The 26079-nt window shown below is 44.3% G+C and overlaps 1 protein-coding gene across 1 annotated transcript in view; it reads right to left on the reverse strand.

Moving 5' to 3' along the window:
• LOC120065619 (receptor-type tyrosine-protein phosphatase gamma-like) overlaps positions 1-26079 on the reverse strand; it is a 133331-nt gene that overhangs the window by 73640 nt on the left and 33612 nt on the right. The window contains exon 4 of the mRNA XM_039016675.1: positions 5188-5283. Within this exon, the coding sequence (XP_038872603.1) occupies positions 5188-5283 (96 nt within the window). The remainder of the gene's footprint in view (positions 1-5187; positions 5284-26079) is intronic.

Genomic DNA, 26079 nt, shown 5'->3' on the forward strand with positions numbered 1-26079 from the left:
CGCACCAGGTGTATAGTGCGCCTCGAGAGTCCAGTGTGCCCTGTTCCTGCTCCCCGCACTAGCCTTGAGGTGCGTGTCTACAAACCGGTACCACCAGTTCCGGCAACACGCACCAGGCCTACTGTGCGCCTCAGCAGGTCTGAGCTGCCTGCCTGCCCAGCGCCGTCTGAGCTGCCTGCCTGCCCAGCGCCGTCTGAGCTGCCTGCCTGCCCAGCGCCGTCTGAGCTGCCTGCCTGCCCAGTGCCGTCTGAGCTGCCTGCCTGCCCAGCGCCGTCTGAGCTGCCTGCCTGCCCAGCGCCATCTGTGCTGCCTGCCTGCCCAGCGCCATCTGAGCCATCCGTCTGCCCAGCGCCATCTGAGCCATCCGTCTGCCCAGCGCCATCTGAGCCATCCGTCTGCCCCGAGCCGTTAGAGCCGCCCGTCTGTCCCGAGCCATTAGAGCCGCCCGTCAGTCAGGAGCCGCTAGAGCCGTCCGTCAGTCAGGAGCCGCCAGAGCCGCCAGCCAGTCAGGAGCCGCCAGAGCCGCCAGCCAGTCAGGAGCCGCCAGAGCCGCCAGCCAGTCAGGAGCTGCCAGAGCCGCCAGTCAGTCAGGAGCTGCCAGAGCCGCCAGTCAGTCAGGAGCTGCCAGAGCCGCCAGTCAGTCAGGAGCTGCCAGAGCCGCCCGCCAGTCATGAGCCGCCCGCCAGTCGTGAGCCGCCCTCCAGTCATGAGCCGCCCTCCAGTCATGAGCCGCCCTCCAGTCATGAGCCGCCCTCCAGTCATGAGCTGCCCTCCAGTCATGAGCTGCCCTCCAGTCATGAGCTGCCACTCAATCCGGAGCTGCCACTCAATCCGGAGCTGCCACTCAGTCCGAAACTGCCACTCAGTCCGGAGCTGCCACTCAGTCCGGAGCTGCCATTCAGTCCGGAGCTACCTCTCTGTCCTGAGCTACCTCTCTGTCCTGAGCTACCTCTCTGTCCTGAGCTACCTCTCTGTCCTAAGCTACCTCTCGGTTCGGAGCTGTCTCCTCAGTCTGATGGGGCCCTTTGTGAGGGTTCCTAGGCCAAGGTCGGCGGCGAGGGTCGCCACTCAAAGGACGCTATAAGGAGGGGGACAAAGACAATGGTGGAGTGGTGTCCTCGTCCAGCGCCGGAGCCGCCACCGCGGACAGATGCCCACCCAGACCCTCCCCTAGAGTTTTAGGGGGTGCGTTCGGAGTCCGCACCTCAGGAGGGGGGTACTGTCACGTTCTGACCATAGTTCTTGTGTGTTTTGCTTGTTTTAGTGTTGGTCAGGACGTGAGCTGGGTGGGCATTCTATGTTGTGTGTCTAGTTTGTCTGTTTCTATGTTTGGCCTAATATGGTTCTCAATCAGAGGCAGGTGTTTTGTGTTGTCTCTGATTGGGAATCATATATAGGTGGCTTGTTTTGTGTTGGGGTTGGTGGGTGGTTGTTTCCTGTCTCTGTGTTTTCTCTGCACCAGCTAGGACTGTATCGGTTTGCCACATTTTGTTATTTTGTAATTGTTAAGTGTTCACTGTTTATCATTATTAAATATGTTGAGCACCAACTGCGCTGCGTCTTGGTCCGATCCCTGTTACACCCTCTCTTCTCATGAAGAGAGGGAAGGCTGCCGTTACAGTGATGCTGCCACCACCGTGCTTCATGGTTGTAATGGTGTTCTTCGGCTTGCAAGCCTCCCCCTTTTTCCTCCAAACATAACGATGGTCATTATGGCCAAATTTTGGTTTCATCAGACCAGAGTTAATTTCTCCAAAAAGTATGATCTTTATCCCCATGTGCAGTTGCAAACCATAGTCTGGCTTTTTTATGGAGGTTTTGGAGCAGTGGCTTCTTCCTTGCTGAGCGGCCTTTCAGGTTATGTCGATATAGGACTTGTTTTACTATGGATATAGATAATTTTGTACCTGTTTCCTCCAGCATCTTCACAAGGTCCTTTGCTGTTCTGGGATTGATTTGCACTTTTTGCACCAAAGTACGTTCATCTCTAAGAGACAGAACGCGTCTCCTTCCTGAGCGGTATGACGGCTGTGTGATCCCATGGTGTCCCATGGTGTTTGTACAGATGAAGATGGTACGTTCAGAAATTTGGAAATTGCTCCCAAGGATGAACCAGATTTGTGGAGGTCTACAATTTTTTTTCTGATGTCTTGGCTGATATATTTTGATTTTCCCATGATGTCAAACAATTGTTGGAAAAATGACTTTGTCATGCACAAAGTAGATGTCCTAACCAACTTGCCAAAACTATAGTTTGTTAACAAGAAATGTGTGGAGTGGTTCAACCTAAGTGTATGTAAACTTCCGACTTCAACTGTATATTGTTCAGCTAATAACAGGGTTAATAATATATCTGTGAGAATATCCAACAGGCTTTTATATAATTTTAAATGAATAATAATAATAATAATTGCTTTGTTTAAAAAATAACAATATTTTGGAGATGATTTCGTATTCAAATAATGTAAAATGTCAGTGGTGGGTGTAGCTGGTGCATGGAAGTCAGGCGCAGGAGAGCAGAGATGAGTAGACAAAGCACTTTACTTAGGCAATTATTAGAACAGACGCAACCGCGTCACAAAAACAAATGCCCAAAGAACAAGTGAGGCAGCACAAAGTACAAAACCCAAGTACAAAGTACCGGCTGCCACAAAGCACGGGTATAAAACAAAACCCGGCGCAAACCAGCCGGAAGCGTGCCAACCTTGACAATAAACAATACCCCACACAGACATGGAGGGAACAGAGGGCTAAATACACATAGTAATTAGTAGGAGATGTAAACCAGGTGTGCAGGAAAATAAGACAAAAACAAATGGAAAATGAAAGGTGGATCGGCGATGGCTAGAAGACCGGTGACGTCGACCGCCGAACGCCGCCCAAACAAGGAGAGGAACCGACTTCGGCGGAAGTCATGACATAAAATGAGCGAGAAAAAGGCCATTCTTGAACATGGGGTGAGAAATTGTTACTAATTTTTAAATAAAGCCAGTTTGTTTTGTAGAATGATTTATTTCTGTTTTTAGAGGGAGAGAAACCAAAAACATACAATCATCTCATGTATTGAACCAGCATCCGTAGCAACACAGCTTGCACTGCTATGCAGTGGCTTAGACCGTTGCACCACTCAGGTGCTGTATAACGTGACCGGTCGGGAGTGCCCTACAGTAAGACCAAAATAATCTTAACAAAATAAAATAATAAAAAACCTTAGTGTAACAACAGTTTTAGTAAGTAATACTGAAGTTGTGCGCAATTAGGTTTATGTCACCCATTCATTGTCAGTTAGAGACACAGTAGGACCCAAAAACATAATCAGTGCTCTAACTTCCCCTTGTGCTGGTCTGGAGTAATGAAGTGGTGACGCAGGGTATCGTACTAAACCACAAATTGCCTCTAAGTCACATGGCGTAAGCTCGCAATTTCTGAAGGAGGAACCACTGTACATGCAGTGTACACATGCACACACATGGCCCCCACGCACGCAAGTGCAGGTTACTGCTTGAGAGAGTAGAAAGTGTTTGAGTTAGAGAAGATCAAAGATAGAAAAATGCCATTATAAAAAGTACACCCACACATACTCACATTTGCATTAGAACAAAAGCATAGATGGAATCTCTGGAGATCCATACAGTTTGCATCTGCCTAGTTATTGCGGTCACAGCTTCACTTCAACTTCTGAGGTCTAGATTGAATGATCTGATTCTTCATGGAATAAGAAGGTGGGGGGGTTGAGGTGCTTGCTGGGAGAGAGGGGAGGGAGACAGAGAGAGAGAAGAGCAGGAGTAAGAGAGCGGAGAGAGAGAGAGAGCGGAGAGGAGCGAGAGACAAAGGGAGAGGTTGAGAGAGAGAGAGAGACGGGGAGCGAGTGAGAGAGAGTAAGGGAGAGGGGGAGAGAGAGAGCGACGGAGAGCGAGAGAGAGCAAGGGAGAGGAAGAGACAGCGAGATGGAGAGCGAGAGAGAGCAAAGGGAGAGGGGGAGAGAGAGAGAGATGGAGAGTGAAAGAGAGCAAGGGAGAGGTTGAGAATGAGACGGAGAGCGAGCGAGAGCAAGGGAGAGGGGGAGAGAGAGAGACGGAGAGCGAGAGAGAGAGCAAGGGAGAGGGGGAGAGAGAGAGACGGAGAGCGAGAGAGAGCAAGGGAGAGGGGGAGAGAGAGAGAGACGGAGAGCGAGAGAGAGCAAGGGAGAGGGGGAGAGAGAGAGATGGAGAGCGAGAGAGAGCAAGGGAGCGTGGGGGAGCAGAAGACAGAATCATTGTAATTCAATGAACGTAAAGAATGGCCAATCTAGACCCAAGAGAGAGGACTGGAGGACTATGCAAACGTGGGCGAGTGTGTATGTCTCTCGCTGTGTGTAAAGGAGTATTAAAGGAGAGGTAATGGACCAAGTAAAAGCCCACTTACGCAATCGATGGCATCAAATGAACTTTTAATCATGGCAATTCAGTGTGATGGAGTTGACCATGACCCTGCCCACTGCTAGCTCAACAGAGCCACCCGCCAGCACACTCAGGCCAGCCAACGCTTATATCTCCACTTAAGACAATACAGCCTGATACAGTCGCAGTTCCAGACAAACACTGTGCTCACTGCACACACTTAGACAACAAAAGGAACACACTTTTTTCCCCCCCAGCATTGATGGTAAAGCAGTAATGTCGTGTTTCACTTCTGGGCAGTGTGTTGTTCCATGCCCCTTATAGAGTGTTGTTAGGTTCTGACAAACAGAACGGACAACTTGACAAAGCTCAAACCAAGTTTATTCACCCACTGGGTCACACAGCTGCAAAGACATGTTTACACAAGCACATATATTTATACCCTCCTACTAGGCGGAGTCTCCTCCTTGAACATCTAGACAGCCAATACATATCTGTTGCTAGGCAGGAAACTAGGTGGTGTGTGTGTAATAGAACTCTTCTTTGTCACTTCATCTGACCTGACCTCGGCCCACATTCCTCACTCCTCCCTAATCCACGGCTATCCAACCGTATCAGTGACTGAAACCAGACTGCTACCCTTTGGCCCTCTCCATAGGATCCCTTAACAATAATATTATACATGTAAAGTACTTCTAGTATACTAACATGAATGAGAGTATATTCCAAGCTAGAATCCAACACTGCTAGAGGGTCATGTCAAAACCCTCTGTTTGAAAAGCCTAAAAGACGAGAGAGATGTTCTCACCTGAAAGAAGACCGACATCGCTGCAATGATCCTCTTCTGCCGCATGGCAGCACTGAGGCTGTCAAAGTCATCCGAGTTATACATGTAGATCTGCATCTGAGAGGGAGAGAGAATGGGACAAAGAGAGGGGGAGAGAGAATGGGACAAAGCGAGGGAGAGAGAGAATGGGACAAAGAGAGGGAGAGAGAGAATGGGACAAAGCGAGGGAGAGAGAGAATGGGACAAAGAGAGGGAGAGAGAGAATGGGACAAAGAGAGGGAGAGAGAGAATGGGACAAAGAGAGGGAGAGAGAGAATGGGACAAAGAGAGGGAGAGAGAGAATGGGACAAAGAGAGGGAGAGAGAGAATGGGACAAAGAGAGGGAGAGAGAGAATGGGACAATGAGAGGGAGAGAGAATGGGACAAAGAGAGGGAGAGGGAGAATGGGACAAAGAGAGGGAGAGGGAGAATGGGACAAAGAGAGGGAGAGGGAGAATGGGACAAAGAGAGGGAGAGGGAGAATGGGACAAAGAGAGGGAGAGAGAGAATGGGACAAAGATAGGGAGAGAGAGAATGGGACAAAGAGAGGGAGAGAGAATGGGACAAAGAGAGGGAGAGAGAGAATGGGACAAAGAGAGGGAGAGAGAATGGGACAAAGAGAGGGAGAGGGAATGGCACAAAGAGAGAGAGAGAGAATGGGACAAAGAGAGGGAGAGAGTATGAATGAAAGTGTTAGGCATCCATCTGTAAAACTTCCACCTCTCTCAAGGAACAGCTTGGATCTCCAAATTGCATCATTCATGACCATGTCTGCAAAGCCACAGCACATAAAAATGGGAGTGTGTTCTGCTCTCTGACTTCTCTCTCCTCTGTGGGGTTTCTCTGAATTCTTGAATTATACACAGGCCTGCTCTGTTTACAGCCAGCATGAAGTCATAAGGTCATACATTGGTTATAGAATAGTTTTCTCCCATAGCGCTGCATAAAGAAACACCCTGCATGGTCCTCAATATGTTGTCCACTCTGCTCTCAGAGACAGACACACTGATCCACACAGATCTACAGCACTAGTACTGTAGCTTAAAAAGCCTGCACAAACAGCCCTCTCCAGACTGGAAGGGTGTACAGTTAGACTCAGAGTTAGAGCCCCCTTTAATTTTATCTCTCCCGCTTTCATAAACACATGCAGACATAAAGCACAGGCAACATGGTCCATCAGACCGGTTGTCATGGTGATGTGCAGCAGGCAAAACTCACATGCAGTTGCACACACACGCAGACACACATCCAGGCGGGTGGGCTTAAGAACGTAGCGTGTGTCCTGCTCTGAGATAAAGGGTTTTTAATCAGGGAAAAGAGATCCCTCAGCGTCTCCGAACGTCCTCAGGGAAGGATCAGCTCCGTCAAACGCAACACAGCTACACCACTACATCCTCAACACCAGGATCTGTGTGGTGTGGGTTTCAGATGGGAAATACAAAAACCACAGAGACACACACTGCATCATCATCAACTGTGCGTCACAGAATCAGAATCATCAATAAATCAAGTGTGGGGGTGGTGGGACGTGGGTATGTGTGTGTACGAGAGAGAGGGGGAGTGAAGATTGGTGCTTCACTGTAGGGTGACAGGGTTTGTGTGTGTACAAACACTCAGTGTATAGAACATTAGGAACACCTTCATAATATTGAGTTGCACCCCCTTTTGCCCTCAGAACAGCCTCAATTCGTCGGGGCATGGACTCTACAAGGTGTCGAAAGCGTTCCACAGGGATGATGGCCCATGTTGACTCCAATGCATCCCACAGTTTTGCCAAGTCGGCTGGATGTCCTTTGGGTGATGGACCACTCTTGATACACACGGGAAACTGTTGAGTGTGAAAACCCCAGCAGCTTTGCAGTTCTTGACACAAACCGGTGTGCCTGGCACCTACTACTATACCCTGTTCAAAGGCACATAAATATTTTGTCTTGCCCATTCACCCCCTGAATAGCACATATACACAATCCATGTCTCAATTGTCTCAAGGCTTAAAAATCCTTCTTAAACCTGTCTCCTCCCATTCATCTACACTGATTGAAGTGGATTTAACAGGTGGCATCAATAATGGATCATAGCTTTCACCTGGATTCACCTAGTCTGTCTATGTCATGGAAAGAGCAGGTGTTCCTAATGTTTTGTACACTCAATGTACATGTATCAGCCTGATAAAATGAAATATATTTCAACCCTATTGTTTAAGATGAGAAGTTAAATGCAATACCTCAATAAAGCAAGACACATACAAGCACACACACACATACACACGCACACGCACACACGGCAGGCCCGTCTCTCATTCCTCACTGTATCTCCTGTCAAGGTGAATCTCCATTCTTCTGGAGACTGTTTGTTTGTTTGTTTGTGTGTGTGTGTGTGTGTGTGCATGTGCGTGTGTGTGTGTGCTTGCGTGCATGCGTGTAATAAAACCCATTTCCTGGCACTTTCTCATATGATCAATATTGTCAATATTATTCCAGTTGCATTTTCCACGCTGCTGTAATTCTTACACAAAGCAGCACAACCTCCTTTGATCTATTTGAGGAATTCTGTGGGTTCCTAATACACAGTTGAAGTCGGAAGTTTACATATACTTAGCTTGGAGTCATTAAAACTCCTTTTTCAACCACTCCACAAATTTCTTGTTAACAAACTATAGTTTTGGCAAGTCGGTTAGGACATCTACTTTGTGCATGACACAAGTCATTTTTCCAACAATTGTTTACAGACAGATTATTTCACTTATAATTCATTGTATCACAATTCCAGTGGGTCAGAAGTTTACAAACACTAAGTTGACTGTGCCTTTAAAAAGCTTGGAACATTCCAGAAAATGATGCCATGGCTTTAGAAGCTTCTGAAAGGCTAATTGACATCATTTGAGTCAACTGGAGGTGTACCTGTGGATGTATTTCAAGGCCTACCTTCAAAATCAGTGCCTCTTTGCTTGACATCATGGGAAAATCAAAAGAAATCAGCCAAGACCTCAGAAAAAAAACTGTAGACCTCCACAAGTCTGGTTCATCCTTGGGAGCAATTTCCAAACGCCTGAAGGTACCACGTTCATCTGTACAAACAATAGTACGCAAGTATAATCACCATGGGACCACGCAGCCGTCACACCGCTCAGGAAGGAGACGCGTTCTGTCTCCTAGAGATGAACGTACTTTGGTGCGAAAAGTGCAAATCAATCCCAGACCAACAGCAAAGGACCTTGTGAAGATGCTGGAGGAAACAGGTACAAATGTATCTATATCCACAGTAAAATGAGTCCTATATCGACATAACCTGAAAGGCCGCTCAGCAAGGGAGAAGCCACCGCTCCAAAACTGCCATAAAAAAGCCAGACTACGGTTTGCAACTACACATTGGGACAAAGATCGTACTTTTTGGAGAAATGTGCCCTGTTCTGATGAAACAAAAATAGAACTGTTTGGCCATAATGACCATCGTTATGTTTGGAGGAAAAAGGGGGAGGCTTGCAAGCCGAAGAACACCATCCCAACCGTGAAGCACAGGGGTGGCAGCATCATGTTGTGAGGGTGCTTTGCTGCAGGAGGGACTGGTGCACTTCACAATATAGATGGCATCATGAGGAAGTACAATTATGTGGATATATTGAAGCAACATCTCAAGACATCAGTTAGAAGTTAAAGCTTGGTCGCAAATGGGTCTTCCAAATGGACAATGACCCCAAGCATACTTCCAAAGTTGTGGCAAAATATCTTAAGGACAACAAAGTCAAGGTATTGGAGTGGTCATCACAAAGCCCTGACCTCAATCCTATAGAAAATTTAAGGGCAGAACTGAAAAAGTGTGTGCGAGCAAGGAGGCCTAAAAACCTGACTCAATTATACCAGCTCTGTCAGGAGGAATGGGCCAAAATTCACCCAACTTATTGTGGGAAGCTTGTGGAAGGCTACCAAAAACTTTTGACCAAATTTAAACAATTTAAAGGCAATGCTACCAAATACTAATTGAGTGTATGTAAACTTCTGACCCACTGGGAATGTGATGAAAGAAATAAAATATGAAATAAATCATTCTCTCTACTATTATTCTGACATTTCACATTCTTAAAATAAAGTGGTGATCCTAACTGACCTAAGACAGGGAATTTTTACTCGGATTAAATGTCAGGAATTGTGAATAACTGAGTTTAAATGTATTTGGCTAAGGTGTCTTCAACTGTAGATCCCATAGTAAAGCATGTGTTCAAATGGAACCCTAATGCCATCAGCTTCTTCTGTCAGATAAAAATTGATGGCAACAGCAATGCAGCTCTACAGTACATGCCCCAAAACACACACGCACGCACGCACGCACACACACACACACACACACACACACACACACACACACACACACACACACACACACACACACACACACACAGACACACACACACACACACACACACACACACACACACACACACACACACACACACACACACACACACACACACACACACACACACACACAGGGAGAGAGTGCTAGCTGAGTCAGTGGAGACATCCTTTCATAAAGTGAAAGCAGGTTGCATGGCGGGGTCTTACATATTATAACCTCTCCGTATTGAGGGCTGTGGATCACTGGTCGCTTTGCATTCAGTCCAGAAGAGAAGTGGCAGGTGGGGACACTTTCTCCATACTCATGTCAGACAAACAGAAAAATCCTTTACACACAGCACACCGAACACTAGAGCACCTCAGCAACCAGGGTAGACTATTATTGTGCTGCATGTTTGACTGGAGCACTATGTGCTGTGTTGTGGGTCACAGTGTGATTCACATGGCGATGAGAGATTCTGGAGAGCTTCAAGAGCTTGTTCAGTTGAATCAGGGCTAGAACAAAAGCCTGCACACCCTGTTATTCACCAGGACTAGCACTGGTGACCATGGGTTTAGCAGCAGTACAGAGAGTATAAGAGGACACGGGACATATAGTATACAGAGTGTGACCAGGTACAGAGTGTCCCCAGTATATCATCCCACTGAAGGACAGACCTGACATCCTATGGTGCCAGCACTGCCATGCTCTTTTCACTTCAATGTCACCCCTGTGTCATCATTATGCAGTCCCGGGCTGCAGATAAGTCAAGAAATATGAAGCATATACACACACACACACAGATATACACACACACAAACACACACAGATATACACACACACACAGATATACACACACACAAACACACACAGATATACACACACACACACACACAGATATACACACACACACACACACAGATATACACACACACACACACACACACACAGATATACACACACACACAGATATACACACACACACACACACACACAGATATACACACAGACACACACACACACACAGATATACACACACACACACACACACACACAGATATACACACACACACACACACAGATATACACACACACACAGATATACACACACACACAGATATACACACACACACAGATATACACACACACACAGATATACACACACACACACACACAGATATACACACACACAAACACACACACATAATAAAACACAACACAAACAAAGGAACCAGGGGATTGGTTGTTGACATTCCTGAGTGAATGCAAACGTGTTGAAATGAAAGGTCTTTTCCCCTCTGAGTTCCCAGAAAAGCTTGGACAAATATGCACAGGCTTATGGAGAGCAAGCAGCTTTGTATTAGGCCTGTCTCCTGTTTGTGTGTGTGTGTGTGTGTGTGTGTGTGTGTGTGTGTGTGTGTGTGTGTGTGTGTGTGTGTGTGTGTGTGTGTGTGTGTGAGTGAGTGAGTGAGTGAGTGAGTGAGTGAGTGAGTGAGTGAGTGAGTGAGTGAGTGAGTGAGTGAGTGAGTGAGTGAGTGAGTGACAGACAGACAGACAGACAGACAGACAGACAGACAGACAGACAGACAGACAGACAGACAGACAGACAGACAGACAGACAGACAGACAGACAGACAGACAGACAGACAGACAGACAGACAGACAGACAGACAGACAGACAGACAGACAGACAGAGCGAGATGTGATCTCAAGCTCTATTAACACAGGTCACTGTGAGTTGTTACAGACCACAGGTCACCTCACTCATATCAATAGCATATGGGTTGACTGAAACTCACAGGGAGCGTCACAGCAGGGGATAGGGAGGAACAGCAGTCATGGAGCATGACAATGCAGAGGGAAATACAATGATAAACAAATATATATTCTGTAAATCTTCATTCCTGCCCCGCATAAATCCTTTTCTAACCTTAAGAAAAGGAGCAACCACAACATAATATTATTTTCGCCCAGAAAGAAAGCAAAGAATGGACATGACATATTCATATTTCCCATTGTGAGCAGAAAAACACCCACTACACTATCATTCCAATACCACAATGCCAGAGAGAAGGAGAGAGATGTATTGACTGGGAAACAATGACAGACACCAAACACACACACACACACACACACACACACACACACACACACACACACACACACACACACACACACACACACACACACACACACACACACACACACACACACACACAGCGAAGAGAACACTGGGACCTCCGACCTGCACACCGAAATCAACAGCTAAGAAAAACAACCTGGGTAGAAGACAACTGTAATTCTGAATCAACAGCTAAGAAAAACAACCTGGGTAGAAGACAACTGTAATTCTGAATCAACAGCTAAGAAAAACAACCTGGGTAGAAGACAACTGTAATTCTGAATCAACAGCTAAGAAAAACAACCTGGGTAGAAGACAACTGTAATTCTGAATCAACAGCTAAGAAAAACAACCTGGGTAGAAGACAACTGTAATTCTGAATCAACAGCTAAGAAAAACAACCTGGGTAGAAGACAACTGTAATTCTGAATCAACAGCTAAGAAAAACAACCTGGGTAGAAGACAACTGTAATTCTAAATCAACAGCTAAGAAAAACAACCTGGGTAGAAGACAACTGTAATTCTAAATCAACAGCTAAGAAAAACAACCTGGGTAGAAGACAACTGTAATTCTTGAGAGAGAGGAAAGGGAAGGACAGGGGAGGAATCATGCCTTGTTTCATGGCCTTAGGGGGTCTGTAACACCATTTCTCCATTCCTGTAGCTTAAAAACAGGGTAGGCAGAGCGCGGTAAAACATACAAGCTCCATCTCAACTCCAAGCAACCATGTTTGAACAGGGAAGGAGCCCCCGCTGCTCCACACGGGATCCAACATCACAAATCTCAAAAGTTAGAACAGCAACCAGACCCCCGGAGATGGTCGGAGATGGTTTGAACGTGCTAACCACCAGAGCAGGGTCATGGTCACGCAAAAAATACCCCCTCCTCTCACGCCGTCTGGGACTGATAGAACAGCTCCTCTGAAGATGGAACATTCCTCAGACAGAAACAATCAACATCTCCCCTCACATCAAAGGCCCGGGGAGAGGAAGTGACCTGGCCCACTCATCATTATTGCCAATCTGCTGGCTTCCTAAACTGTGCTGACCGTGGGCCAGGGCTGGCCAACCATTTGTGCCCGTCCCTGCGCCCAGGGATATAAACATATTGACCATACATCTTCATTCAGAGCATCTTAACAACATTAACCAATTAGTTTCCTCCAGGTTTCGTTCCTCCAGGTTTCATTTCCTCTTTGTACTGGCTCAGAGTGTTCATAGCTCAGCACACCCTCTCACTGTTGAGTGACTCCCAGAGCAGAGCAGTAATTATTCAGATTATAACTAATAACCTCGTCAATTACAAAGGCCCTATCCAGGGGAATTATGGCATTGTTGTGAGAACAAATATCAATCAATCAATGTATTTATAGAGCCCTTTTTACAACAGCAGTTGTCACAAAGTGCTTATACAGAAACCCAGCCTAAAACCCCAAACAGTAAGCAATGCAGATGTAGAAGCACGGTGGCTAGGACAAACTCCCTAGAAAGACAGGAACCTAGAAATAAACCTATAGAGGAACTAAATAAAACACATCAAAACATATAATTTGTATCACACAAAGTGTCATGTGTGGATGTCGGTATACGTTGGGAGCATCCAATGTATGTGATGATTGTGGTTATGGTGTACATGCTGCGAGGGGGTCTTATTCTAGCAATATATTCTAACAATTCTATATTTGACTTCTCTGCTCAATCATTGGGCCAACTGATAAAGCATGCACACGCACCCACACAGGTGCTGACACACACCTATATCCATACAATATGTATACCACATCTATAAGTGTACACCCACTCACAGAAACAAATATGTTATACAGTACTGTACTCCAGTGGTGCCCAACCTTTATCGGTTACTGTACCACCAACTGAATTTTGCTCTGCCTGGTGTACCCCTGAAGTACCCCCTCATGTGCATTTGACCAGTAGGCCTATGGTCTCATGAGTCTTCTCAAGTACCTCCTGTGGATAGACCAAGTACCCCCAGGGGTCCTAGTACTCTGGTTGGGAACCACTGCTATACTCAATGTATTCATATCTTGCATGAGAGCGAGGAAAACATTTACCCAACATTAATGGGCCTGTGCGATTAATCATGAGGCCTATGCAGGTGGCATGTTAATGTATCCTCTGTGTGGCCTCTCAGGGGGTTGAGTAAGTGCCATGGTAGGCCTGGCCCCTCCATCCCTCACTATGCTGGCTTTGACTGACAGGCTGCGTTTATCCACCTCCACACTTTATCCTTTAGAACAACAGCCATCAATGTGAAGGAAGGAGGGAGATAAACGAGTGGCCAGAGCCCTGGGAGCGCTTCCCAAAGATTTCCCATCCATCTAGCCAACACACCCATGCAAACACGCATGCACACGTCCCCACCTCCCCTCTTCTCCACCCCTCAATCTCTCCAACCTTTTCTCCCTCTGCTTGTGTCTGACAGCACAGCCCAATTTGCCCCTTTCTCCAGCACAAACGAGACAATTCAAGTCTTTGCTACTTACTGAGGGGATAGCACATCCTGTGAATCCAACAGACACATCTGAAAATGTTTTATAGAGTTCACGGACCACTTGGAGAGAGAAAAAGACGCGTGAGCGGCTAAGGGCACGTTCCAGGCACATAGTGCTCGACACTATTAATATAAATGGTAATAACACCACACAGGCTCAGAGCTTCTGAAGACTGAGGAGAGAGAGAAGAGGACAACGGGAGAGAGAGAGAGAAAGGACACCAAGAAGAGATGGGAAAGGAGAAAGAAGAGGACAAGGCCATTTCACATAAACCAAGCATGTCTGCTGTATAGACAGGTGGGATGTTTACTCGGTGCATGTCCTACATGCTGAAAAGACAAAATGCAGTGAGGCGTGAGTGTGATTTATCTGCCAAACTGTGGAAGGAATATTAATCATGGCTGTGCACCAGTGTGTACTGTATGTTCTGTATATGGCAGCTCCTATCCTGCCCTACACTGAGGAGACTGAGCAGCCAGCATGCTGAGATTCAACCTCACACCTACTTCTGTGACAATGCTATGTCAGCCCAAGGCCCAGCAAGACAGGGGGAGGAGATAGAGAAAGAGCGCTGGGACGAGGGTGGAAGAGAGTGTGGGACACAGATGGAAAGAGGGAGGGGAACAGAGAGTGGAAGGAGTGTTTTTGAATTGTCCCCTAGTTCTGCGCTAAAGAGATAAATAATGAGGCTGATAGAGACTGGGGATTCTGATAATGAGACAGAACGAGACATGGTGGTGTCTCCCATGGTCTGAAAATTACACTGTTAGGGGAGTGTGTGTGTGTGTGTGTGTGTGTGTGTGTGTGTGTGTGTGTGTGTGCGTGCGTGCGTGCGTGCGTGCGTGCGTGCGTGCGTGCGTGCGTGCGTGCGTGCGTGTATAGGGAGGGGGTATTTTCTCTGCAAATAGGACTGAAATATTAATATGGACTATCTGGCTCATTAAGAAAGAGATAGTGGCCTACTTGAGCTTGACAAAAACAAACAGACTTCCTTCAAAGACGGAAAACTGACTCGTGGTGCTAAAAGCTAAACAGGCTCATCAAATATCTAATGAGCTGGACTGCTGAAAGAGAGTTAACACAGAAACCACTGGTTTCAAAGCCATATAATAGAACAAGGTGATAGTGTTCCATGTTCTGTTTGGAGGGATATCTGCTCTCCACTGACGTTAGGGCTGTTATCCCTGAAGCACACATCACACGAGTCACATGTATCATACACATGCCTACAGTGGTAAAAAAATAAGAAGTATTGCACTGTTTGGTCTGACAGAAAAAAAATACAGTAGCCTCTGTGTTCTTCCACTTTGAAGTGGATACAAAGTTGGAGCTGTGTCCCTCCTGAGGTGCACCAAGACTGGGAAGTGCTCTGCGATATCACCCGCTGGGACCATGGAAGATCTGAGGCTGAATCACAAGCCTTGTGGTGGGAAGTAACCAACGACAGACAGACAGGATGTGTTTCACTATGTGTCCTTGTTGGGGCGAGAGCACATCAAGGAGATGTTTTGATGCTGTGCTTCATACTGCCTGAGCTCTCCAATGGGATTTAGGACATGGCTGAGCTCTCCAATGGGATTTAGGACATGGCTGAGCTCTCCAATGGGATTTAGGACATGGCTGAGCTCTCCAATGGGATTTAGGACATGGCTGAGCTCTCCAATGGGATTCAGGACATGGCTGAGCTCTCAAATGGGATTTAGGACATGGCTGAGCTCTCCAATGGGATTCAGGACATGGCTGAGCTCTCCAATGGGATTTAGGACATGGCTGAGCTCTCCAATGGGATTTAGGACATGGTTGAGCTCTCCAATGGGATTTGGGACATGGCTGAGCACTCCAATGGGATTTAGGACATGGCTGAGCTCTCCAATGGGATTTAGGACATGGCTGAGCTCTCCAATGGGATTCAGGACATGGCTGAGCTCTCCAATGGGATTTAGGACATGGCTGAGCTCTCCAATGAGATTCAGGACATGGCTGAGCTCTCCAATGGGATTTAGGACATGGCTGAGCTCTCCAATGGGATTTAGGACATGGCTGAGCTCTCCAATGGGATTTAGGACATGGCTGAGCACTCCATGGGGGTTAAGACCTGGCTCTGTTCAAATCTCACAAATGGATGTCCATCAAAAAGGTCATGTGTAGCCTACTATAGGCACCTGTGGCACCAAAGCTACCTCTCATCTCCCTCACTACAATTTGTACAATACAGGACCACTAGCTGGGATATTAAACATGTTTGGTGTGTGGAGCCCTTTGCAATCTGTCTTAAAACCCAATTGAAATGCATTACATGAGAAATGTTAGCGGGTATTGCTTTCTCATAAAATCTGGAAAATATTGCTTTTGAGAAAACAAAAAGCGGAAGCCTATATCTGAAACGAGATTACTAAAAATGGTATCAAGCCAGGCCAGAACTGGGACAACATCTATTTGCCCTCTAGGTACAGTAGCATTGGGCTTTTAAAGAATGGTTGTGTTTTTCTGTGTCACTGAGGACAGGCCAGGAAATATAACATTATGTTAGGAATTGCACGCCTTCCTATCCAGAGGGAGGCCAATCATAAATAAAATAGAGAGAAAGAAAAAAAAGGACCTCAGCATGGCAGTCATCAGTTATCTTTGAAGGTTTAATGGAATGTAGCTGCCAAGAAAGGGAGCGAGAGAGAGGGAGAGAGAGAAAGAGAGATAGATATATAGAAAGAGTGTGTGAAAGGGAGAGAGGGAGAGAGAGAAAGAAGGAGAAGAGAAATAGAGGAGGGATACGAAAAGAGATAGAGAGAGGCCCAGCATGACAGTAAATAAGAATACCACTTAGGCTATTCCCTCTCTGAATCCAACCAAAATAATACTAATTGTTGAAAATGATCATATTTTGACTTTGATATCACTGTGCAAGACGTTTGGATATAGTCAATGTACGTTCTCGAATTAGCACAGAGATACTGAGAATCTGAACATGGTGAGTCTGGGACTCCAGTACCCTACTCGTCACTCAAGTGCTTCACTATTTATCTCACTGCTATAAAACCTCCTCTCAGTCCACTAAAACCGTAGCTCTAAGCCGACTGGTCTATCCTCCACTCTTTCTCTCACTCTCTCAACAATAAAGCCATTGTTCTTCATTTCCTCTTTGGACATCTTGTTCAGCTTCCTCTCCCTGACATGTTTTTTTTTATTGCCATGCCACTCATTTCCTCTGACTGTACATTACACAGACAGCAGATTGCAACTTCCGAAGCCTGGCATAGACTGCACACTATTTGTTTGATTGTATGCCCACACACGCGCACACCTAAACACACAAACAAATCTTAGTAATTATATAGCCATGCACAGTATCATAGGCTTCTGTGTTGCCAAGACGTGGAAGAGTTCTAGCATAACTGAAGCGTGGGCATTCTGGCAAGGTTACACTAAATGTGTTCAGAGTATCCACGGGCACTGAAAATAGAACCAGCATACCGATCAATATCTATCCCTACATGTTAGCATTACCGTAGCAAGATCTAGATTTGTAGTGTTCCATTGTCTTACAGTGCTGGTGAGCTTCAGGCAAACAGAGTTGGATGAGAGGAGAGGGGAATAAGAGGAATTTCACAGAAATGTGATAACAGTGACAGGGAAATGGACCAGGTACAAATATGAAACCAACAAGCAACTTCTCAAGTCAAAGTTACAGACAAATAAAAAGATGAACACATTGGAAATAAAAGAGAGCGACCCAGTGATTGTTTTTGTGCAAATATCAACACAACTAGACACAAATGTACCCTACACACCACTACCAAACATACAGATACAGTACATGAGAGAATACACAGGGTTATCACTATTCACCAGGGGCCCGATTCCAACATAGGAAATTACTCCTTTCTTATGCACGCCTTTCCTACATACTTCTAAATAGTTGGTATTCAGACTTACCTTATGAAGGTGTATAACGGGCTTTGCAGGCGTGGTTCACTTGCACTTGTTGAATAAATGTAATTCAACTGCTGAAAACCCTCCCAGTTGCTGGCCAACAGAGTTTCTTGTGGAGTGTTCATTCAATAGGGTTTTTAGTACATTTATCTTAAGCCATCCCTTTAAATACGGTTTACCTTTTAGTTCGAATTTTGTCAACAGACTTAATAGAATATATCAAGAGAACGAGTTCCAAATATTAGGGATCAATTGAAAGACATTTTTCCACTTATTCATGGTTTCCTCACACATAAATGTGGTGGAATTATTATGGAATCAATTCAAGGTCAGAAACCGACGTATCTGTAGACACACCTCCACCACACCTTCATTTATTCAATCTCCACCCAAAACAAATAGCAGGTGAATAGCACACTATGCTCATGCTTAAGTTCAAGGTCAGAATACACAGAGAGAAAAGTGCATAAAAAGAGAAATAAGTTCCATTTATGCGTGCTGTAACGCTCGTCTGAAGAAGAGGACCAAAGCGCAGCGTGGTACATGTTCATGATTATTTATTCAAACTGAACACTGAAACAAAATAACAAAGTGGAACAAAACGAAACAGTTATGTCTGGTGCAAACACAAAACAGAAAACAACTACCCACAAAACACAGGTGGGAAAAGGCTACCTAAGTATGGTTCCTAATCAGAGACAACGATAGACAGCTGTCCCTGATTGAGAACCATACCCGGCCAAAACAAAGAAATACAAAACATAGAAAAATGAACATAGAATGCCCACCCAAATCACACCCTGACCAAACCAAAATAGAGACATAAAAAGCTCTCTAAGGTCAGGGCGTGACACGTGCTTAACTCAGGTCGGAATCGGGCCCAAGGTAATTTAGACCAGGATAGCACTTTCTGTTTCCCCCCACTGTAAAAAGGTTAGACGGAAATAAAATCTCTTATCTTTGATACTTTCAGCACCATAGTGTGTGTGTGTATCAGAGTGTGTGTGTGTGTGTGTGTGCCTTTCACCTCCCTTGCCACACATTGTGTGTTAATTTACAGTGGCTGTTTTATCTAAGCAGGTGGGTAAAAACTATCACAGCTGGATCTGGGGCCCACAGACTCATCCCCTCGTCCCTCCTTCCTCTCGTTTATCATGACCAGCCTGGGGAGGAGGAGGAGCAAGGAGGAAGAGGAGGAGGGTGGAAAAAGGAGGAAGAGGCTAGGCCAGGTTAGGCTGGATAGAATGGAAAGCTTAGCACCTCAGTGAGACTGAGATAGCAGTGAAATCACTTGCTCCAGGGTGCCAACAGGGCATGGAGAGATAGAGCTGGAACACTCTCCTCTAACCACCTTACAACACGGGAGCAGATGTGTGATATTACAGTTGGAGGACTTCCTCTCTGAACAGAGAGCTGTCCCTGCAATGAAAGATACTGTAATAACTTAATGTGAGGTCATTCTGACATTGTGTTAAACCTAGTTTTGAACGCGACTGTTGCAGTAGAGAGAGAGACAGAGAGAGAGATTGAGAAATTGTATCATTTATGCTGCTGCTCTTTGCTTTTCACAAAAGTGGCACGTGTAGCTTGTTTTTATTGTTGGCCAATCATAAGTCATCAAAGAGACAATAGGCTACAGTCATAGAAACTCTGTGAGGGGCAAAAGTTAGGAGATATCTAATCAGTTAAAGAAAGATAGGCTACAATGATCAAGAGCCAACAGGTAGGCTGCTACTTTATATTCTGAATGGAATAGTTGTTGTTTTGTAACTGTGTAGGACGAGAAAGTGCATTCAGCCTCTATTAGCCTAGCAAGCTTAACTATTTACTCCCGGTTTGATGCAGTCAAGACAGGTACTACGTAATCATATTGTATGATAAATAACCTAGCTATGGCAGCTATAGTCTACTATTGCACGAGTCGGCTTGGTTGGTTGCTGTCTCTAGTCTCTCCCTCCCTCCTCCCTGTTCCATGTCACTCGCTCACACTCACAGCACCCTAAACACACAGCATTGCCCCTGCTAGAGCATCACCTCGCTCTACCTCCTCTCATTTGCGCTTTATCAGCTCCTAGCTTAAAAATTTAATTTTGTTCTCCTCTCTCACTTGGATCGGAATGGGTCTGGATCTGACCAGGTCAATACGTAACGGGTCTAGTTGTCCACAGGTCTCTATATTTTAATAATAAATGTATGCATATCGGGTCGAGATGGGATAGCCCCAGGTCCATTTTGGAACAGGTCCAATTATTTGAACCCTGAAGGCCTCTAACTCAATGCATAATTTATTTATGAAGCCAAATATTTCCGGAATCCATTCAGAGACTGAGGGTAGGGATGTGATAGTTGCATCAGATATGAGTGTTGTACGTAACGAGCAGGTAAGACACAGTAGTTGACGGATATACAGTGCCAGTCAAAAGTTTGGACACACCTACTCATTCAAGGATTTTTCTTTATTTGAAAAAAAATTACATTGTAGAAAAATAGTGAAGACATCAAATCTATGAAATAACACATATGGAATCATGTAGTAACCAAAAAACGGTTAAACAAATCAAAATATATTTTCGATTTTAGATTCTTCAAAGTAGCCACCCTTGCCTTGATGACAGCTTTGTACACTCTCTCAACCAGCTTCACCTGGAATCCTTTTCCAACAGTCTTGACGGAGTTCCCAGATATGCTGAGCACTTGTTGGCTGCTTTTCCTTCACTCTGCGGTCCAACTCATCTCAAACCATCTAAATTGGGTTGAGCTTGGATGATTGGGGAGGATAGGTCATTTGATGCAGCATTCCATCACTCTCCTTCTTGGTCAAATAGCCCTTACACAGCCTGGAGGTGTGTTGGGTCATTGTCCTGTTGAAAAACAAGTGATAGTCTCACTAAACGTAAAACAGATAGAATGGCGTATCGCTGCAGAATGCTGTGGTAGTCATGCTGGTTAAGTGTGCCTTAAATTATAAATAAATCACAGACTGTTACCAGCAAAGGACCCCCACACCATCACACCTCCTCCTCCATGATTTACGGTGGGAACCACACATGTGGAGATCATCCGTTCACCTACTCTGCGTCTCACAAAGACACAAAAATCTCAAATTTGGACTCATCAGACCAAAGGACAGATTTCCAAGGGTCTAATGTCAATTCCTCATGTTCTTTGGAGCAAGCAAGTCTCTTCTTCTCATTGGTGTCCTTTAGTAGTGGTTTCTTTGTAGCAATTAGACCATGAAGGCCTGATTCACACAGTCTTCTCTGAACAGTTGATGTTGAGATGTGTCTGTTACTTGATCTCTGTGAAGCATTTATTTGGGCTGCAATTTCTGAGGCTGGTAACTCTAATGAATTCATCCTCTGCAGCAGAGGTAACTCTCAGTCTTCCTTTCCTGTGGCGGTCCTCATGAGAGCCAGTTTCATCATAGCTCTTGATGGTTTTTTCGACTGCACTTGAAGAAACTTTCAAAGTTCTTGAAATTTTCCTGATTGACTGACCTTCATGTCTTAAAGTAATGATGGACTTTCGTTTCTCTTTGCTTATTTGAGCTGTTCTTCCCGTAATATGGAATTGGGCTATCTTCTGTATACCACCCCTACCTCTCCTTCTTGGGAAGCAAAAGTCATTCCGCTCCCTAAGAATAGTAAAGCCCTCTTTACTGGCTCAAAAAGCCGACTGTAACCAACCCTTAGTAAACTTTAAAAAAAAAAATTGTGTTTGACCAGATACAATGCTATTTTACAGTAAACAAATTGACAACAAACTTTCAGCATACTTATAGGGAAGGACATTCAACAAGCACAGCACTTACACAAATGACTGATGATTGGCTGAGAGAAATTGATGATAAAAAGATTGTGGGGACTGTCATGTTAGACTTGAGTGCGGCTTTTGACATTATCGATCACAGTCTGCTGCTGGCAAAACGTATGTGTTATGACTTTACATTCCCTGCTATATTGTGGATAAAGAGTTACCTATCTAACAGAACACAGAGGGTGTACTTTAATGGAAGCCTCTCCAACATAATCCAGTTAGAAACAGGAATTCCCCGGGGAAGCTGTCTAGTAGGCCCCTTACTTTTTTCAATCTTTACTAATGAATTACCACTGGCTTTGAGAAAAGCCAGAGTGTCTATGAATGCAGATGACTCAACACTATACATGTCAACTACTACAGTGACTGAAATGACTGCAACACTTAACAAAGAGCTGCAGTTAGTTTCAGAGTGGGTGGCAATGAATAGGTTAGTCCTAAATATTTCTAAAACTAAAAGCATTGTATTTGGGACAAATCATTCACTCAACCCTAAACCTCAACTAAATCTTGTAATAAATAATGTGGTAATTGAGCAGGTTGATATGACTAAACTACTTAGAGTAACCCTGGATTGTAAACTGTCATGGTCAAAACATATTGATACAACAGTAGCTAAGATGGGGAGAAGTCTGTCCATAATAAAGCACTACTCTACCTTCTTGACAGCACTGTCAACAAGGCAGGTCCTACAGGCCCTAGTTTTGTCGCACCTGGACTACTGTTCAGTCGTGTGGTCAGGTGCCACAAAAAAGGACTTGTGCAAGTGGGAAAAAAAGGAAATGTGCAAGTGGTTAAGAACAGGGCAGCCCTTGGATGTACACAGAGAGCTAATATTAATAATATGCATGTCAATCTCTCCTGGCTCAAAGTGGAAGAGAGATTGACTTCATCACTACTTGTGTTTATGAGAGGTATTGAGATGTTGAATGCACCGAGCTGTCTGTTTGAACTACTGGCGCACAGCTTGGAAACCCATGTATACCCCACAAGACATGCCATAAGAGGTCTCTAACAGACTATGGAAGAAGCACAGTGCTACATAGAGCCATGACTACATGGAACTCTATTCCACATCAAGTAACTCACATAAGCAGTAAAATTAGATTTAAAAAACACCTTATGGAAAGCGGTGACTGTGAAGCAACACAAACTTAGACACAGACACTTGCATACACACACACACACACACAATAACATACACACTATACACACACGTACACAAGGATTTTGTACTGTATATATGTGGTAGTGGTGGAGTAGGGGTCTGAGGGAACACAGTGTGTTGTGAAATTAATGTGAATGAATTGTAATGTTTTTAAAATTGTATAAACTGCCTTAATTTTGCTGGACCCCAGGAAGGGTAGTTGTTGCCTTGGCAGCAGCTAATGGGGATCCATAATAAATACAATACCTTGTCACAACACAACGGATTGGCTCAAATGCATTAAGAAGGAAAGAAATGCCATAAAATATATTTTAACAAGGCCCAACTGTTAATTGAAATGCATTCCAGGTGACTACCTCATGAAGCTGGTTGAGAGAATACCAAAAGTGTGCAAAGCTGTCATCAAGGCAAAGGGTGGCTACTTTGAAGAATCTCAAATATAAAATATACTTTGATATGTTTAACACTTTTTTGGTTACTACATGATTCCATATTTGTTATTTCATAGTTTTGATCTCTTCACTATTATTCTACAATGTAGAAAATAGTAAAAAAAAAAAAGAAAAAACCTTGAATGAGTAGGTGTGTCCAAACTTTTGAATGGTACGGTAGATGGAAAGCTGTGCTTCATTCCTGCCTGGTTGTGTTTTGCATGTTAATCTTGACACTACAGGGGGTGCTGTTTCAACTTGGACATTTATCGTTCCCAAATTAAACTGCCTCGTACTCAATTCTTGCTCGTACAATATGCATATTATTATTACTATTGGATAGAAAACAATCTCTAGTTTCTAAAACAGTTTGAATTATGTCTGTGGGTGAACCAGAACTCTTTCTGCAGCGAAATCCATGACAGGAACTGCGAAGGTCTGAAAACGAGGCTCTGTTCTCAGATCAGTTTAAAGCTCTGTATGTATCCTATGGGTCGACATGAACTGCACCCGCCTTCCCCTGGATGTCAGTAACCAATGAGAAGTGGAATGGAGTGTCTACGTAGTTCTCAGAGCTTATAAAAGGCCAAGGAACGAAGTGCGCTCTCTTTTCGTCGTTCGTCATTGCGCAAAGCAAGACCTCAAGATGGCATTTTGAAACGCTCAGTTATCGGCCTTAGCTATATCCGTCTGTAATTTAATTCGATATAGGTGTTAGAAACATCATAACGAAGTTATTTTAAACCGAGTTATATCAGTTTATGCGAGTATATTGCTATTTTCGGAATTTCCTTAGTATTGCGTTTTGGGGATTTGGGAATGTTGTGGCCACATAGCTATTGTTAGCTGCTAATTCCGAAGTTGAAGATGACGTTTTACAACCAAGCAACGATTCTTTTGGACAAAGGACACCTTGCCCAAGATTCTGATGGAAGCTCGTCCAAAAGTAAGAACTATTTATGATGTTATTCCGTATTTATGTGGAAAAATGTAAACGCATTTGTCCGCCGTTATTGCGGCACTAGTCTGGCTGTAACGCACACTGTATGTCTAGTAACGTTAATTTTAAAAATCTAACTCAGCGGTTGCATTAATAACTAATGCATCTTTCATTTGCTGTCCAACCTGTATTTTTTAGTCAATCTAATCGATAAATAATCGTAAACTTAGGTGCCTTTCCAAGATGGCGCCGGCCAGAATGCATGACCTGTTGCCACTGATCACATTGTATAACAACGATTTGTGCTGCTAAATATGCACATTTTCGAACAAAACCTATATGCATTGTGTAATATGATGTTACAGGACTGTCATCTGACGAAGTATATCAAGGTTAGTCCAAAATTATATATCTTTTGCTGTATTGTTACGATCGCTAACCTGTGCTGCTGGTAAATTGCTTGTGTTTCTGGCTATTGTGCTAAGCTAATATAATGCTATATTGTGTTTTCGCTGTAAAACACTTAAAAAATCTGACATATTGGCTGGATTCACAAGATGTTGGGCTTTCATTTGCTGTACGCTGTGTATTTTTCAGAAATGTTTTAAGATGAGTAATTAGGTATTTGACGTTGGTCTCTGTAATTATTCTGGCAGCTTCGGCACTATTTCAGATTGCAGCTGCAATGTAGAACTGTGATTTATACCTGAAATATGCACATTTTTCTAAAAAAACATATGCTATACAATAAATATGTTATCAGACTGTCATCTTATGAAGTTGTTTCTTGGTTAGTGGCTATTTATATCTTTATTTGGTCGAATTAGTGATGGCTACTGATGGAGTAAAAAACTGGTGGAGTAAAAAAAGTGGTGTCTTTTGCTAACGTGGTTAGCTAATAGATTTACATATTGTGTCTTCCCTGTAAAACATTTTAAAAATCAGAAATGATGGCTGGATTCACAAGATGTGTATCTTTCATCTGGTGTCTTGGACTTGTGATTTAATGATATTTAGATGCTAGTATTTACTTGTGACGCTATGCTAGGCTATGCTAGTCAGCTTTTTTACTGTGGGGGGTGCTCCCGGATCCGGGTTTGGGAGGAATTAGAGGTTAACCAGTGTTCACAGTTAAAACAGCAGGTAGGAAGGGAGCAGGCCCCCACTTAATCACGCCATTGAAGGAGCTTATTAGAGAACAATTACTAAATGGCAAGGCTTGTAAATCATAAATTATTTATCCAGAGGACTTTACGAAATGAGAGCAGCATTTTGCAGCAAATCTCCTCTGTGTTGACAGCAGTGGCCTCATGAGTATTCATAGGAGTGGGCTCAGCCTCAGACCAGGGCCTTCTAGTGACAGTCACCAAGGACATCAGGCCATAGCTACAGTACAGGCTGCAGTCTGTCTTTCTGTTTGCACTAACCATACTAGCACTACTGTTCATAAAGGCACTTGGAGGGCTTTTCTTTATTTTTGTTCTTTTACTTTCATTCTTTATAACTGTGCCCTCTCTCTTTCTCTCCTTGACACATATTATACTATCTGAGAGTGGAACAACAAAAATGACCTCACAAACATGTAACAATGCTGTTTTGCAATTTTTCTCCAGTCTTTGATTAAC

This window comes from Salvelinus namaycush, chromosome 20 (genome assembly GCF_016432855.1).
Source record: "Salvelinus namaycush isolate Seneca chromosome 20, SaNama_1.0, whole genome shotgun sequence".
NCBI lineage: Eukaryota > Metazoa > Chordata > Actinopteri > Salmoniformes > Salmonidae > Salvelinus > Salvelinus namaycush.